Consider the following 16,453-nt stretch of genomic DNA (forward strand, 5'->3'; position numbering starts at 1 on the left):
TGAAAAAAAAAATATATATATCTGGTATTTTTTTAAAAATGTTTTTCTGTTTCTATTCCGATCTTTCTCTCATTCATTCCATTCTTACTAGCGTTATATTGGTATATGTAACATACTTATTCGTGACAAACACACAGATAAGAACAACAGCAGGAATTGTGTTACTCTTGTAATACAAGGTCACCCCCCGCGTCCGGATTTTTTTTATCGTTCTTACAGTAAGTTTTTCATACACTATATTAAGGCTATAAACAAAGACCAAATAAATACATTAAAAAAAATAAATACATTTTGACAATTTGTCAAAAAAACTAATATATAACTTCGTATTAATGTCACGTAAATATTGTTTTTATTGACGATTCTTGGTGGAATGGTTAAATTCTGTTATCATCGTCCCAGTGAACCATATCATTTTGATTCTAGGTCCAAAATGGTCAAGGTTTTTATTGTTCTTCTAAGTTTTATTAATGGAGGTATGTATCATTTTGTTTTGAATCTATACAGTATGTCATGCATCAGTAGAGATATCTGAAAGTCTAAGCGATTAATAAAGGCAGATTATTTTTTTTCCATTTCATAAATGGAAAATGTCTCAAAACAACAAAACAGTGAAATGTCTAAACCTCTTTATATGCTTATTTTCATTTCTTCTAAATAGATATATTTTTAACTCAAATCACAATTTAACTGCTCAGTAATGAATGCTCTTGAATAAAATAAAAATATTGCTAATGATTGATAAAACAATTAAATTTTGTTTTCTTTTTTGACAGCTTTGTCCGTGGGACCAAGATGTCTAGGTTGTACTGGAGTACCACTGTTGACAGATTGTAACAACATCATAGAGTGTGGAAATGGCGAGGTAAGAGAGAGAGAGAGAGAGAGAGAGAGAGAGAGAGAGAGAGAGAGAGAGAGAGAGAGAGAGAGAGAGAGAATGATTTTACTTACCCAATGAGAGGAAGGTAGAAATCAACACCTACACAATTTTTGACAGCATTTTAGTTTTAAAAAAATAACATATACACAGGGGAAGAGAAAAAAAAGAGAGAAAGAGAAATGTGAGAGAAAACGGTCTCTAAAATGACCCTATTATTGATATTTGTCTTGTTTTTGGTTAAGAAGTAAAATAAACTAATTAAGAATTTAATAATAGAATAAAAATACTTCGAAATTTATAATACAAACATACGTGCAATATAGTACGTAAATTAAAACTTTACATGTATGATCAATCTTTATTGATTCAATTTGTTTTTAAAAAATGACCTACTTTCTATTTGAATTGAAAACTTCATGAATTTCATTCACCCACGAGGAAATAAAGCATTTTTTTGGTTTTAAATAGGCGTGTTATACACAAAAGATCACCACTGACGCAGCGACTATAGTATACGATGCAGGCTGTCTTAGCTTACAGGTACGTTTTCTTCAGTTAAAGTATCGTTAAAAGTTAACAGGGAACATTATTCAAAATCACAATTCCAAAGGATATCTACAAACCAGGAGCAGAGTAAACACGAACCTCTACTACAAAGCAGAAATAGGACAAGGTGTCACTGATGTAATTGAAGCTAAAATGCATAATTTTAATGATATGTTAGCGTTTAATAATAGTAAGTATTTCACTGCTTGTCCTGACCGGAACAATTAGATATTGTTCAGGATGATGTTTCTTATAATAAAAAACAAAACATATATGCCATTTCTAAATGTGATAGCTAATACACACGTCTTTTCCAATCACAAACTGTTAAAACAAAATCACAAAGAAGCACATATCAGAGTGGAAAGAAGTTAACTGTATCTAGGGAAAAGTTAAGTCATTTAGAGATAGGATCGACGACTTTAAATTAGACTTTTTTAAAAAATTTCAACGTTATTTTTATTTTTAAAAAAAAACTGCCAAACATGCTTCGACTATATAAAATCTCTTTTTCCTACTTCAGTTCAAATAGAATATTTTATTTAAAAATAAAAAAATATTGTTTATATGTAACAGAAAGTAATACATGCACAGTGCAAGTAAACAACGGTATTTCGAACATCGAAGGGGGGTGGGTTGGGGTTGGGTGGCTTTCTTGTTATACTTCCGTAAATTGCTTTTATTTACACGGGTTTTAGGACCGGTATATACTCTATTCTTCTACCACTCCTAAACGAGTTGTCAACGTTGATAGAATAGTTTTAGATTGTGTGTTTTTGTTTGTGAAATATTATATAAATAGTGCCTGTTTGGGAGGGTAACAGTTGAAATTGACACCCCTCGAAAACCATTGTCAACCGACGCGAAGCGGAGGTTGACAATGGTTTTCGAGGGGTGTCAATTTCAACTGTTATCCTCCCAAACAGGCACTATTTATTTTGTTATACTGAATGTCTTAATTTTCAAGAAAATTTTACTGCTTTTATATAGGAATAACGTGAATTCTACAGCGAACCGTACGCGCATAATTTTCGCGCATGTAACATTTTTTAATGTAACCCGTTGCTAAGTGCGTTGCTAACGCTGAGGGTAATAGAAAATATTATCAACTGCGTCTTAACCAATCAGATTTCAGTATTTAACATGAAAGTATAACAAATTTTATTATTAAATTGTAAAATGAATTAAATTATGAATTCAAATTAATTTGTGTAGTACGTCACTGATACAGTAAAGATAAAAAAGAACACAGGTTGTTATCAATTCATTCCAAAAAAATAAAAAAATATACACATGCATGTACTTAGAGGTGTACCTAAATTCATAGCTACATGGTTGAACGACCAGTTCAACAATCTGAATGCCTTGTCACCTTTAGAGCTATCTAGTTTTGTTAAATTTAAAAGACACTTTCAGATTAAAAGCTGTAGCTAATGCAAACTTGATAAGAAAACCAAAAACAGATTGTAAAAAAGTAGTTTTTAAGACGAATAAGGCGTATTTTAATAATTTGTACATTATCTAAAAAAAAAAAGAATGGACAAAGATAACATTCTCAAAATCATGTAAGTTTATGCATGCACATGCGTTATTACAGGTTTGTAACGTCATTAGTACCATCGGAAAGAATACCGGGTTAGGAAAACGAGACGTTACCAACTGTTATGAATGCTGTCCGGAAACCAATCATACCCTGACCACTCCGCCATGTAATGCAAAGCTGTGTGGAATCCGTAAGATATTCAATTTTTATTACACATTAATGTTATTTTATAAGAAAACAATTTTTACATTTGCAAATATGTTTCCTTTTAAGAACCTAAAGGATAGCGAAAACATTTAATTCTGTGTGAACTTTTTTATGACGTCACAATGATTATCGCACGCGCTTATCCTTTTACGGTTACAATATTGTAAGCGTGAAACTACTTTATATTTATGATTATAAACAATTTATCATTTTCAAACATAAAAAAGTAATAAACAGCAATATTAAAAAGTTCATCGGTATATGAACTTGGTTGGTAGGTGATCAAATCTTCCTAGAAGCCATATGGGCTTCACAGGATTTGATTACGTGACCAACAAATTTCATAATCGGGAAACCTTTTGATTTGCTGTTTATTTCTTAATTCTTTAAATTCTTGTTTACACATGCAAAGCTTGCTAGAGTCTGTGTGTCCTTTTGTTTTATTACATTTGTAGTATATATAACACACTGTTTAACTTATTTTTACACATGCAAACCTTGTTGAATGACCATTTGAATTATCGCATGTGTGGTATGCTTCATAACACTGTTTAACTTATGTTTACTAATGCGAACCTTGTTGGATGGCCTTTAGATTTATATCATTAAGTTGTATGTATAATAGCAAATCGTTCTAATTTATGCGTAAACACACAGAGGTGGTTGTAATCAATAAGACCTTTAGATGTCATCATTATCCATTGCAATTGTGAAATGAAAATTGGAGGATTATCAATTTCTTATATTCAGTTACATTAATTATTTTCTCCTTTTTATCTATGATCATACATTAATATGTATTCAATTTCAATATGAAACATTACATTAAACGAGAAATAAATTATCAAACAAAGTGCCACCAGCAGAGAAAGCGTTGTTGACTCATTTAGGAAGACACCTATATGTGTTTCTTCTATGTTGTTCTCGTGAATTAAATGACGAAATGACTTTCAAAAATAAAATACAAATCAATCCATTACTAAACACCAACTTTATATAATTTTTCGTACAATATCTGAAGTCTGACTAAGTAAGTTAATGATAAACGTTGCCAGTGAGACTGTCTTTAAGTAAATTATTTGTTAGGACAGGATGGTCGTGGCAATTTTTAGACTCTTTTGATCTCTTTTTATGGAAGAGCTCGATATAGAATTAAAAGAAAGTACTAACATTTAAAAGTAAAATGTATGGATATTTAAAAAAGAAATAGTTAATAGCTTACATATCGTATCTTAAAGTTTTAGGCTATACATCATCATCATTACATCATCATCATTACATATAATCATATAATCTGTTTGCCATCCGGCCTCCTTAACATATTCTTTATATTCTCCAAGTCAAATAATTATTGGTTCCGAAAATGACATACTGTAAAAGAAACTTTTATTTGCAAAGACTTTATTCGCAACTAATTGGAGATAAACTTTACAGTCATCCTCATTTTCATTTTTGGGAAGCTATATACATGTATAGCTATAAGGCAACTACTGGGCTACAGTGGGGAAAAAATTAGCCCTCGCAAAAATATAACTTCCGGTAATATTAGTTGGTTTGTAGTACTTATACTATTTCTATGTTTTCTGCAACAAGATGAGCGCTCGGAACCAAAGTGCTACATGTGTGATGACGTCATGAAGCCGGAGAATTGTAGGACCACTGGGTATTGTGATTTAGATGAGGTAAACTAGCATTTATAAACGATTATGCATCTTATCTTATGGATAATAAATAACTCAATTGTTATACTTAGTAATGCATATTGAAACCATTTATTCAAGATAAATAATCAACTAAAATGCAACAGCACGTTACTAATATATGTATTATTTAATGTAGAATATCGATGGTTTTACAAGATTTTTAGGACATTTTATTTAAATTGATGATGAATATTTCAAAATTACTTTTTTGCAGATGATAATCCAAATTAATTCTGTTGAGTTTTGCACCCTTCAATTTAAGCTTTCTAAGTTATTTAGTAAAATTGTTATAAATATCAGTTAGCATTTGAGTAAAAAGATAAAATATTTTTGCACGATTCAAGAGTCGTTTCTCAGAGTTTCCATAACTAGAGATGCTGATGCTAAACATAAAAACTCCAAACAAAAAAGTTTGAAATTCCAAATTTGAAATCCATGGTTTCGTCAAAACCAAATAAATTTGCATGAAAAACTTGAAAACAGCATTAAAAGCAGAATTACTTTAGAAATCATAAAAAAGTATTTTCTTTAAAATATAACTTCTCTACTTATTGGATAGGTAGTATTATATGATGTTTAACAACTGTTTGTTTATTTATAATATATATCTATAAGTTATATACGAAAAATATGTGTATTTTGCAATATAATCTTATATTTATCATTGCGGATCAGTGAAAAGGCATATTTTCTAATTGTGTATATGGCTTTTTGCTCGTTGACAAAGATAGTCAAAGCTGCTTTTTTAATCAAATATAAAATATACTGCTTGTTTTACAAATCAACTAACAGTTTTTCTGTTTCTTTTTCAGCAATGTTTCACAGAAAAATTAACCAATCACGCTACAGGAGAGATTCGATATAAGCTTGGATGTCAACGGAAGGCGGTATGTTGGATGGACGAATCATCATAGCATCCGGTCATCTGATACTGTAGTCATTAGAATTCATGGTGGTTCAGTTTTTGTGGTATTCGTGGCTATCCCCCCCCCACACACACAAAAATTAACATCTTCGACGAAACATATTTTGAAAAAGTTGTTTATCGTACTGTAACTGAAAATGACGCATCCACGAAATTACATCCCAACGAAAAAGCTCAAAATTCAGAATCCACGAAAATTGCCCACCACGAATTTAGATGATTCCACAGTATTCTCTTGTTTGCTTTTGTTTTGCTGAAAATGTTCAAAGTTTATATGTTAAACAAAACTTTACGTTTTTTTCTAAAATTGAAAGCCTTTTTCAGCTTATGAATTGTTAAAGAATGCATATTCTAAGCACTGCAATCCCCCTCTTTATCTAAACACCGACGTGTACACACTCAAACAAAAACATTTTAGCTATTGGTTCCAAGCCTGGTCGGAATGGATTTGTTTAAACACATTTTTTTGTCAGGGAGTCTCTCATTATTTTTAAATTATGAACATCAATCTAATAAAGTTGTATACTTAAGTACAAAATCCCGACTTTGCTGTTACGGCTATGTAAGCTATTGTATTATTTGAATAAGAAGTGTGCGAATTAGTAGTATATGCATGAGTATATAAGAGTGTTTTTGAAGTGTTTACTTATTTACTAAGTGATATTAAAAAGATTCTAAAACCATTGCACTTTTTTCTAGCTTTACGAAAAAAAGAATTAAATAACAACTTTGAGAACTTTTCAAATTTTCCACAATTTTAGATTTGTTATCACGAGATCGCATAGGTGTTCTCAAAGCATGAATATTAATAGATATAAATCACCTGTTCATGGCTTTGTTAATCACGGGGGCGGATTTTTTTTTATCAAATATAAAATATAGAAATTTAAAAACTGTTATCCATTCCTGCATCGTTTATTTTTCTTATTCATCCTTAGAAGAGGTATGTTTTCAAATCCACTAATTATCATATTTTTATATTTTTGGTATCTGCGATTTTCGAGCCATTTTTCATTAGCTATCCCTTAAATTCATTGTCCATTAATCAATTAAAATATATTTAAACATGCTTTTTTAATGCTTAAACCTAATTCGTCATTTCATATTTTTTCTAAAACATTTCCGCCTATTATCCCATCAATTTACAAGTTTACATAATCATGTTTTATGTATGTAAAAAAATTAAATTTAAAAAATGTCTGGACGAAAAGAAAAACAAATATTGGCTAGATATTATGAATAACAGGCAACGGATTTTGTAGATTAACAAACAATTCTACAGTTTTAAGGAAGGGTTAATTCAAAAATTCAGTTAAAGTGAAAATGTTTATTCTAAAAAAACTATCTTGTTTTGTTTAGGTTTGTGCTAGTCTCGCATTGTATCCCACGCTTCCCAACTCCGGAAGTTGTAACGAATGTTGTGATGAAAACTACTGTAACATTGGACTGTGTAAACAATCAATCTTAGGTAATATGCTTCAACCCTTTTTTTTAGAACAGTGAAAGTAAAAAAAGCTACCTTCTTGATTTAAACATTTTTATGTTCTACAGAAATACAGCTGAAGAAAATTCAATAATTGTATTTTTTGTATTGAATCAGAATACCCTTTACTTAGACCAAGGCTATCAGGGGTTACTGTCGACTACATATTTCTTATGATTAAGTTATTTGAAAAAGAAGCACTGATCATATGCTCGAAAAACATTTATTTTATCTTAAACTTTGTTTGAAACAAACAAATTTAGAACAAAACCTTAACATATTAATTTTTATCAATAAACTTTATTTCAATAATATAATATATTTGATTTAGAAAAGCAGATGTTATAATGTTACACACATCAACTTACAGGAAAACCTAATTTTACCTCAACCCCTGGGAATTTCACAGTGGATTCACAGACTAGTGTCACGCTGACCTGTTCTGTGGACCCTAAATCTCAGGCAACTATCAAATGGTCGTTTGAATCGGTATGTATCGACTTTATATTTTCCAAATGCTTTTAGTCAAATGGTCGTTTGAATCAGTATCTGTCGATGAAATATTTTTCATATGCTATTAATTAAATATTAGTTTGAATCGGTATGTGTATATTATTTTTTTTCAAATGCTATGGATCAAATGTTTTCTTGAATCAGTATCTGTCGATAAAATATTTTCCATATGTTGTCAATTAAATACTAGTTTGAATCGGTATGTATAGATAAAATATTTTCCAAATGCTATCAGTCAAATAGTCGTTTGAATAGGTATGTGTACCTAACATATTTTCATAATGATATTTTAAGTCAAAGAACAAAGTGTTTCTGTCGAATTATCTAAATATATTCCATGGATTTGAATTGTTGATATTAAAGACATAGACAATACGGTATCCTATTAAGGTTTATTCGTTCATTGATCTTTAAATTAAAATGATCAGTTTTCAGAACTAAATTATAACTGTGTTCAATGACCTTTCACATAACGCATGCAATTTGTTAGTGTTTTTTTTTTTTCAAAACAAGATTTAGGTTGCATTCAAAATATGCAACCTGATTGATTTGATTCATAAAATTTCCACAGCACATCTGCCATGTACGAAATGGAATGTTTGAATACAAAAGAGTGGTATTTTTATGTACTATTTTACTTGGAATGTGTAGTGATCTGATCATCCTGATGACATATATTTTGTAAGATAATCAGTTAATAATTCAAGCGTATGTTATTCAAGCACAAAACAAGTTATTGTAATTATTACTTCTGGTAATATTTTCTCTATTAATTATAAGTTAACTTAAGTTAATCCTCTGTTACTATCCAGTTTTAAAATGTAATTTAATGATCTTGGTCTGGTTAAGTCAAATAGAGAGTAAACGAAATAAGGGATATTTATTTGCAAAAGCTAAACACGTCTAAGCTTATCTAAGTTTATTTTCGCCTGAAGCTTTTAGGTCCACAGCTTGGCGTGAGTCCAAATGGCATAACGTTGGGCAACCAAACTTCTTTGACTTTGACGGCGGACGTAACGTCGTTTGGAGCCTACACTTGTACAGCAACTAATACCAATGGTTTTGTGACGGCAAAAGGATACCTATCACCCAGTAAGATTCCATTCTTAAATAATATTATAATTTGTCGGGGTGAATTTGGTAGATACCCTTTACCATTCAAATATTCAAAATAATCCATTGAATTTAACTCAAAAACCTTTAGAATTATAATTCTTGGCAAAACGAGGAAAATGAATAATTACATTAAAAAAAGTTTGCAATGTGATTTAAATTTTTTTAGAACACACTGGCTATACAAATGGCAAAATGAAAATTCGAAACACTTTATGATATTCATGCCATTTTTGATAGGTATTTCCTGGAAAAGCATTTCAAATAAACTGTGAACATCAAATGCAGTAAAACACAGTTGTGGCGAACACGTTGATAATTATTTGACTCTTACAGCGGAGTAATTTTCAACCCCTTCACTTTATTACATGTTGTAACTTTGACGTTTATAATGAATTACGCTTATAATGGAGCGTAATCGCCTATCCCTGGCACTTCGCTATAAGCACATTTATCTGTATTCGAAATTGTCATTGAGTAGTGCCTATACCATCGGTAATGCATATGTCTCGTTATTTGTTAACTTGTTTGACGAAAGAGATGGTGTAATAAAGTATTGAACGGTATAAAATTTGTTGGTATATGTATAAGGGAATCACTATATAATCATTGGATTTGCATTTTTATCTAACTTAAGGAAGGAGTCTTTTTATTATCAAACATACTTCTTATAATAAGAAATGCATGAAATTTTGACACAGTCAAACGGATCATATTACTTAATGATTCTATCAGTTTAATTAAATTTGACCTTTTTGTTTTCGGATAAGGTCAGGTCAAGGTCACTACCTTTTTCCTCAACGTAAAGAGTGATAAAAATAAGTCTAGCTCTTTATAGTTCTGTAGACATTTGTTTAAGATTTGAAGATTCAAATCTTCAATGAAATCATAGACAATGAGAGTGTCCATCAGCTTATACTACTAAATTGGAATAAATATTTATACTAAAATTGATATTGCTTAGCCCGCATTTCCTCTAATTTTCTTTAATTTTGAAGAAATTTTGATTATTGTTTTATGCTTCCAATAATAAAATATTTTTAATTTTTTATGTATTATGAAGACTTTATATAAAGATATAAATTGACAGAAAAGCTAATATATTGACCGTTTCATAAGAGAGAAAAACTGATTTTAGTGATTTTTTCACAAAAATCAATGTATAGAATGGGCGCTTTAAAAAGCTTATAAAAATGTTATTTGATAGACAAATCATATTTTAAAAACATATTCCGAAACCCAAGTATCATATTATTAGTTCACATTAGTAAAAAAATCCAACATTATTGTTATTGTTTTTAAAATGCTAAAACAGACTCATTATATATATATAATCTGCAGCAATTCTGAATTGCGCAACATGTGATATTTTCCTTCGCCAATATTACGCCAAAAATATAGTCCTTGTTCCATTCTAAACATTGATTACATGTTTCTATGCCAAGTTGTATGATAGTAAAAAAGAAAGAAAAATATACTATTTTAATTTCCTTTCATCTTGATTTAATGAACAATTAATCAAATTTACGTTTGACAAGTCGAAAACCAGAAAAGACTCCTTCCTTAATGTAGATCACGGGTTTGCTGACGTCACAATAGGAATCGACGTAAAAACCGTTATAGTGAACTCATACATTTTTTTCAAAATGAAAAATAAAATATTTATAAGCATAAAAGGAAGTATTTAAAAAAAGCTTAAATATAGTTTATAACTGTTTATACAAACATTTATAATTATCTAGTAATTATCAAGTGCTGAAAATTTAAAGATGTCACATACATTGTCACATTGTGTTCTATAAAGTATGAGTGTGCGTTGGAACTCTTCCATTTAAAATCATGTTTTAAAATAGATAAGTAAATTAATTGAACCGTATGCATTAACTTCGTTTTTTTTTTTACATTTCAATTCTAACTTCCGTAATTTTAAATACCGATCAAATTTTTTAAATTCTTTTGACTTGAGCTAAATATTTCATACGATTACAAACTTATTTTGTCAGTAGTTGCCTGGCATTTTTTAGCATTGATTGACTAAGAGTTTCATAAAAACAAAAATATCAATTTTCTGTATCTTTACAGTCTTCCATTAATTGCATTTTTGCATTTGATAACATTCACAATAATGTCTAATTAGTATTTACATGTTCTAAAATGTGATAATCAGCTAGTCTTGTCAATAAATGCATTTCCATTTTTGGGTTCTCAGACGTAAGGAAATGATGACGCCGGGCTAACGTCGTAATGGAGATATAAGGTTTTGAGAAATTTTTGAAATCTTTAAAGTTGTTTTGCCATAAATTGGCCGAGAACACATACTGGTTATATTTTATGAATTGATTCATAAATATCTCCTCTGTTAATGTGTCAAGTATAATTAATTTCGTCTGAAAAGTTTGAAGCATAGTTTTGTAATGCGTTTCTCGACTAAGATATATTTAATTGAAATGGCGTTGCTTTTTTAAAAATAAATATTTATTAAACACAATGCATTTGGTTGTGAGATAACGCCTCCACTGAGGCTCTCTAGATATACATCACCTGGGATGCCAGGGGCCTCATGGATCAGTAATGCTATTCAGCGGTGTACATGAATCATACATATATTTACGGGTGTAGATAAATCATACATCTATACATAATGTACAAAGTATCTATTTTCTCCAGTATTTATAATTGTATTTTTTTAAGCGTAACTAGACGTAAATATAAATTAACACATTGTATATATATATATATATATATATATATATATATATATATATATATATATATATATATATATATATATATATATATATATATATATATACTAAAGTTAAATAAGATTACTATTCGGGGAGGTAACATTCAGTCAATTCATATGATATGATATTCGTATCAATATTGAACATATATTTGTAGAACATACCCGTTCAATAAAATATTTTTAGTAATAAATATACAATCGGAACATAAAGCAAAAAAAGTGGCAGGACTAGCATTAATATTCACAGTCCAAAATTGCCTACATATGAGGAGAGGGGCAGGTCTCTCTCTTTTACATTACACAGTACGTTATTGAAGTTTACAATATTATCATATACTATTTGATAACTTTTCAAGAATTATAAAGTTTAAATTTACACATTTTGATTTTTTACAGTAGATTACAATTTTTTTTAAAACAGCGCATACCCTTAGATGACATATGTTCGTTTAAGATTCTACATTTCATTTTATATTTGTAAATTTTCCATGCAATGAAAGACAACTTGTTTTCTAAGATAAACGTGTATTTGTATTGAAAATAAAGCCAATGACAATCAATTTCCATGTACCATCAATATTTAATATCAGTGAAATTTTCCGCCAAAGTGGCATTATCAAGTCACATTCAAAGATCAAAGGCTTTATATTTTCTGGCTTATTGCAATTATTACAACTCCACTTAATGTTTTTATCCCATTTAAAAACCGATAGATTCGTGGTCATGAAGTTGTGAAGTAATTTATAATTAAACTCTGATACAGATTTATCAAATAATGTCCGAATCTTGTTCTTGAAGATTACATTAATGTAGTACTTGTCTATTTGAAATTCCTTACAGCATATATTTTCCATGATAGGTTTTTGGGAATTCCTTTTTATAAGTTGGCTGTAGAAAAATTTAGACATTTTATTCGAAGTATCTTATCGCTTTCCTTCATAGAAATGCAACTTATTGAGCGAATTTGTGAAATTTATGGTTTGTAGATCTACTCTTGAAAGGTGCATCTTTATTGCATTTTTAACTATGAAGTACTCACATAAATATGTTTGTTGATGCCAAGTATTCTTTTATGTCATTTATTGTTTTGAAGCCATTCTCATTAAAAAGGTCTTTTACCAGTATACTATATATTTCATTGAAATGGCGTTTCTTGATTTTATCAATGACACTGTATTTGAAACACAATTAAATTATTACCGCGCAGACGAATCTCAAATAAATTTTAGAAATGAAACTTTGAAACCTATGGATCACTTTTCAAGTCAGGTTTTCTCACAAGCAGGTAAACCCGCGAGCTACCTTAAATAAACAACATCAACAAATTTCCCTACTTACACATTCACAATTAAATCAATTGTTTACTGAAAAGAAATGCATAAAGAATAAGGCAGCGACCTTGAAACAATTATCAATGCAATGATAGGTTAACCTTGTAAAGAAAAAATACACAAGAAAACATTTGAGACATTTGATACACTCGAAGTTTATTGGAATTAACTTTTAAAAAATCATACTTATAGAAATTCCTATTACAACCCCAACAACAACTACAATAACCACGCTCACAACAACAACGACCACTCCCACTACAACAACGACCACGCCCACAACAACAACCACGCCCACTACAACAACGACTTCGCCCACTACAACAACGACCACGCCCACTACAACGACTTCGCCCACTACAACAACGACCACGCCCACTACACTTTCCACTTCAGATCCGTGTCCCAATGGATGTTGTGACACTGACCCAAAATGTCATGATTTTACGTTTATTTCAACGGCATGCCTCCATCATGGGACAGCATTGCAATGTCCATTTATATGTGGCCTCTGTTCCCAGAGCACAACCCCTCCTCCATGTAAACCGGACACTGATCCCAGATGTCATGAATTTAATTATGTAATGTCTGCTTGCTTAGATAACGAAAAAGCGAAAACTTGTCCTAAGACGTGTGGTCTTTGTTGATAGATTAAGAATAAATGTAACAAAACTAGTTGTTAATATATTGAATGTCGAGATAACTAAAAAGTTCTCAAAATTTAAAAGTCCAAAAAAATATATACAAACCACGAGCAATGCAAACACAGACCTCTACAAAAATTAGAGGCAGGATCAGATGCCATGGAGAAGCAAACATCCTCTTCTGACAGGTCACACACACCATGTGCTCTTTGTCGTATTTAGGAAAACGGAACAATTCGGTAAATAATTATGGCATAACAATAAGCATGAAAAACGTCTGTAGGCATTCAACCTAGCAGAAGATTAGATTTGCCGACAACGTCAAGGTAGTTGTATCGACCATTGAACTTATGAAATGATGACTTCAATAGAGACCGAGAAAATCTTGTTTATAAACTTGTTCGCCAGTACATTGCCTCGTTTTAGATATTAATCATACAAAAAGTATGCCCTTTAGCATCGAATCAACTGAGAGAAAAAAATCAATATGCAGATGATGTATAATGCTACAAAAGTAAGGAACATTAATGATAGAAAATTTGAAGTCCACACGTTCATCATTAAGTTTTGTTGTAAGATTACCATTAATGTTTTTTTTTCATAGTAAAATATCTAGATATAAAACAATGACTCAGGAGAGAAAGCTTTTATATTTAGTTCTCTGGGGATATATGGATTCGACATAAAAATGGAATTAACAATCGTTCATTAAATATACATCGTCGATTTACTTAATGTCAAGTTATAGACCATAATGAGTGGTTTTTTTTCTTTATGTCTTTAATTAAATTCTGCTTCATAATAATTTAGAAAGTATGCTAACGATGGCGCGCATTTGGTGCAAATGGATATTCCGAAAAATTGTTGGAAGAACTGATTTCCAAAAAATATAAATGTTGTCAATAGGAAATGCAAGCGTCGCTTTGTTTCATCTTTAAAGTATTTATGTATGTAAACTGACAGGTTTTTAACAGAGTAGCTTCGTAAATGACCGATGGCAGGATAAGTAGATTTACAAAATACATTCTTTTTGAAGAAGCAGGTATCAATGATGTCAAAGAGCTTTAACTTTAATTGATCGTAGGGAATGGTTGTATAAAGTGTAGAAAAATCGTAAGATATTGATTTTATTAAAATTTTGTGATTTTAAATTACCTTAAAGTTTCTTCGAATTTTTAAGCACACACATTTGATTTACACAGCTTCTTTAATTAACTGTTTCAAAGTGCTCATGATGTTTCTCCTTTAATGTTATTAATATTTAAGTAAGGAGTGAAGAAAGAGGCTTTGTAGAACACTTACTGGAACCCGCTATGTATCGTTGTTTGTACGTATTTTAACGAAGTTCAGATATCCAAAATAATTAAGGTAATTAGAATTAATTTTGTTAGCTTGGAATATTTAGAATTGATTTATAATTTTAAAGAATTTTCTCCATAGAAAACAAGATATGAGTGAAGTTGGATTGCCACTTGCAGAATTAAATCCACGTTCTTCTAAAGTAAAATTTGCAGAATTAGCTTACTTAACAAAGACAATGTTGTTTATTGCTTTATCAGTTCGAACTGATCCTGTAATCTATTAATTTTTTTTTTCACTTTTTAATTATTGAATCGAAAATAATAATTAGGGTTTAATCGCTCAATGCTAGATTGTAACAAGCATCAAAAACTTGTTATCAATTTCAATTGCACAGCTGAATAAATCATAAGCACAGTTGTTAACGTCAAAAGCAAAGAACCATAAAAAAATAATGCATTATTTTGATTTATCAATTAACATTAAAAGATCAATCGGAAAATATATCTGATTATATTAACCGCTAATGATTTTGTACATTTACATTTCTAATATTAAAAATGTTAAATTTCCACAGGCTCATGTTTTGACACTTACTAATTTAGAGCCGTTTAGTGCGGCATAAAGATCTATCAAATCCTGTATGACGTCATAATGAATAAATGACATCATAGCAATATACAATCAAATCAATTATGATGTCATAATAGACTTAGTACATCAAAGCATCATTGCAATGCTTGTCATGTGACAAGTGTCCTGGTTATGAGGTTTCAATGTAATGCTATAAGATTTGCATGCTATGCAATGAGAAATGGAAATGAAGGGCTTAATATTGTATGCTATGCATTGAGAAATGGAAATGAATTAATAATATGGCATGCTATGCTATGGTATAGTATATGCTATGGGATTTGAACAAAACGCCTCCATACACAGAAGAGTTCCAAACATTTCGAAGTAAATTGAAAAAAGCCAAAGTTAAGCACTAATCAGCACTGTGAATATTTACTCTTTTAAATAAAAGCACTTAAAACCGAGTTAAAATCATGCTGTATGCTATGCTATGCTATGGTTTGATATGACGAATGAAAACTTGTATGTTTTGGTATGAGATTTCAATGCTATAGTATGAGATTCCAATGCAATGCTATGATATTTCAATGCTATGCTATTATGTATGTTTGTACAAGATATACTTGAACTGACTGCATAGGTATACTTATTGAAAATATATCGAAGCTGAAAGGGACCGCTCATTAATCAATCCATTAAAACCTTTAATTCAGATAGAAATCAATATAAGTATTATAAAAATAAAATGATTTATAATGAACAATGACCGATGTTTATAACTTGGACTCGATTATCAATAAATGATAATAAAATAGGGATGAATAAAAGATATGGAATGCTAGTCAAGAACATTTCTTTTTCTAATCCTCTTTGAAAATGGCTGTGATTATTGTTTTGTTTGACAACCCATTTTGATAACAAAATCACTGTTACAAAGATTT

General features: G+C 30.1%; 1 protein-coding gene across 1 annotated transcript; it reads left to right on the plus strand.

Annotated features, from left to right (window-relative positions):
- The first annotated feature begins 126 nt into the window (after positions 1 to 126).
- Positions 127 to 13,670, plus strand: LOC128171506 (salivary glue protein Sgs-3-like). Its single transcript, XM_052837281.1, has 11 exons — positions 127 to 218; positions 427 to 476; positions 777 to 865; positions 1,349 to 1,420; positions 3,024 to 3,159; positions 4,770 to 4,858; positions 5,692 to 5,766; positions 7,164 to 7,272; positions 7,658 to 7,776; positions 8,736 to 8,892; positions 13,186 to 13,670. The coding sequence occupies exons 2-11, from the start codon at positions 434 to 436 to the stop codon at positions 13,638 to 13,640; spliced, it is 1,344 nt and encodes a 447-aa protein (XP_052693241.1). The 5' UTR covers positions 127 to 218; positions 427 to 433; the 3' UTR covers positions 13,641 to 13,670.
- The last annotated feature ends 2,783 nt before the right edge of the window (positions 13,671 to 16,453 follow it).

Source organism: Crassostrea angulata, chromosome 2, assembly GCF_025612915.1.
Source record: "Crassostrea angulata isolate pt1a10 chromosome 2, ASM2561291v2, whole genome shotgun sequence".
NCBI lineage: Eukaryota > Metazoa > Mollusca > Bivalvia > Ostreida > Ostreidae > Magallana > Magallana angulata.

Excerpts from the sequence above, each read along its gene's own strand:
- LOC128171506 (XM_052837281.1), top strand. The coding sequence starts at position 434 with ATGGTCAAGGTTTTTATTGTTCTTCTAAGTTTTATTAATGGAG. Across the intron at positions 3,160-4,769 it reads TGCAAAGCTGTGTGGAATCC|ATGAGCGCTCGGAACCAAAG; the intron begins GTAAGATATTCA and ends TTCTGCAACAAG. Across the intron at positions 8,893-13,185 it reads AAAAGGATACCTATCACCCA|AAATTCCTATTACAACCCCA; the intron begins GTAAGATTCCAT and ends TCATACTTATAG.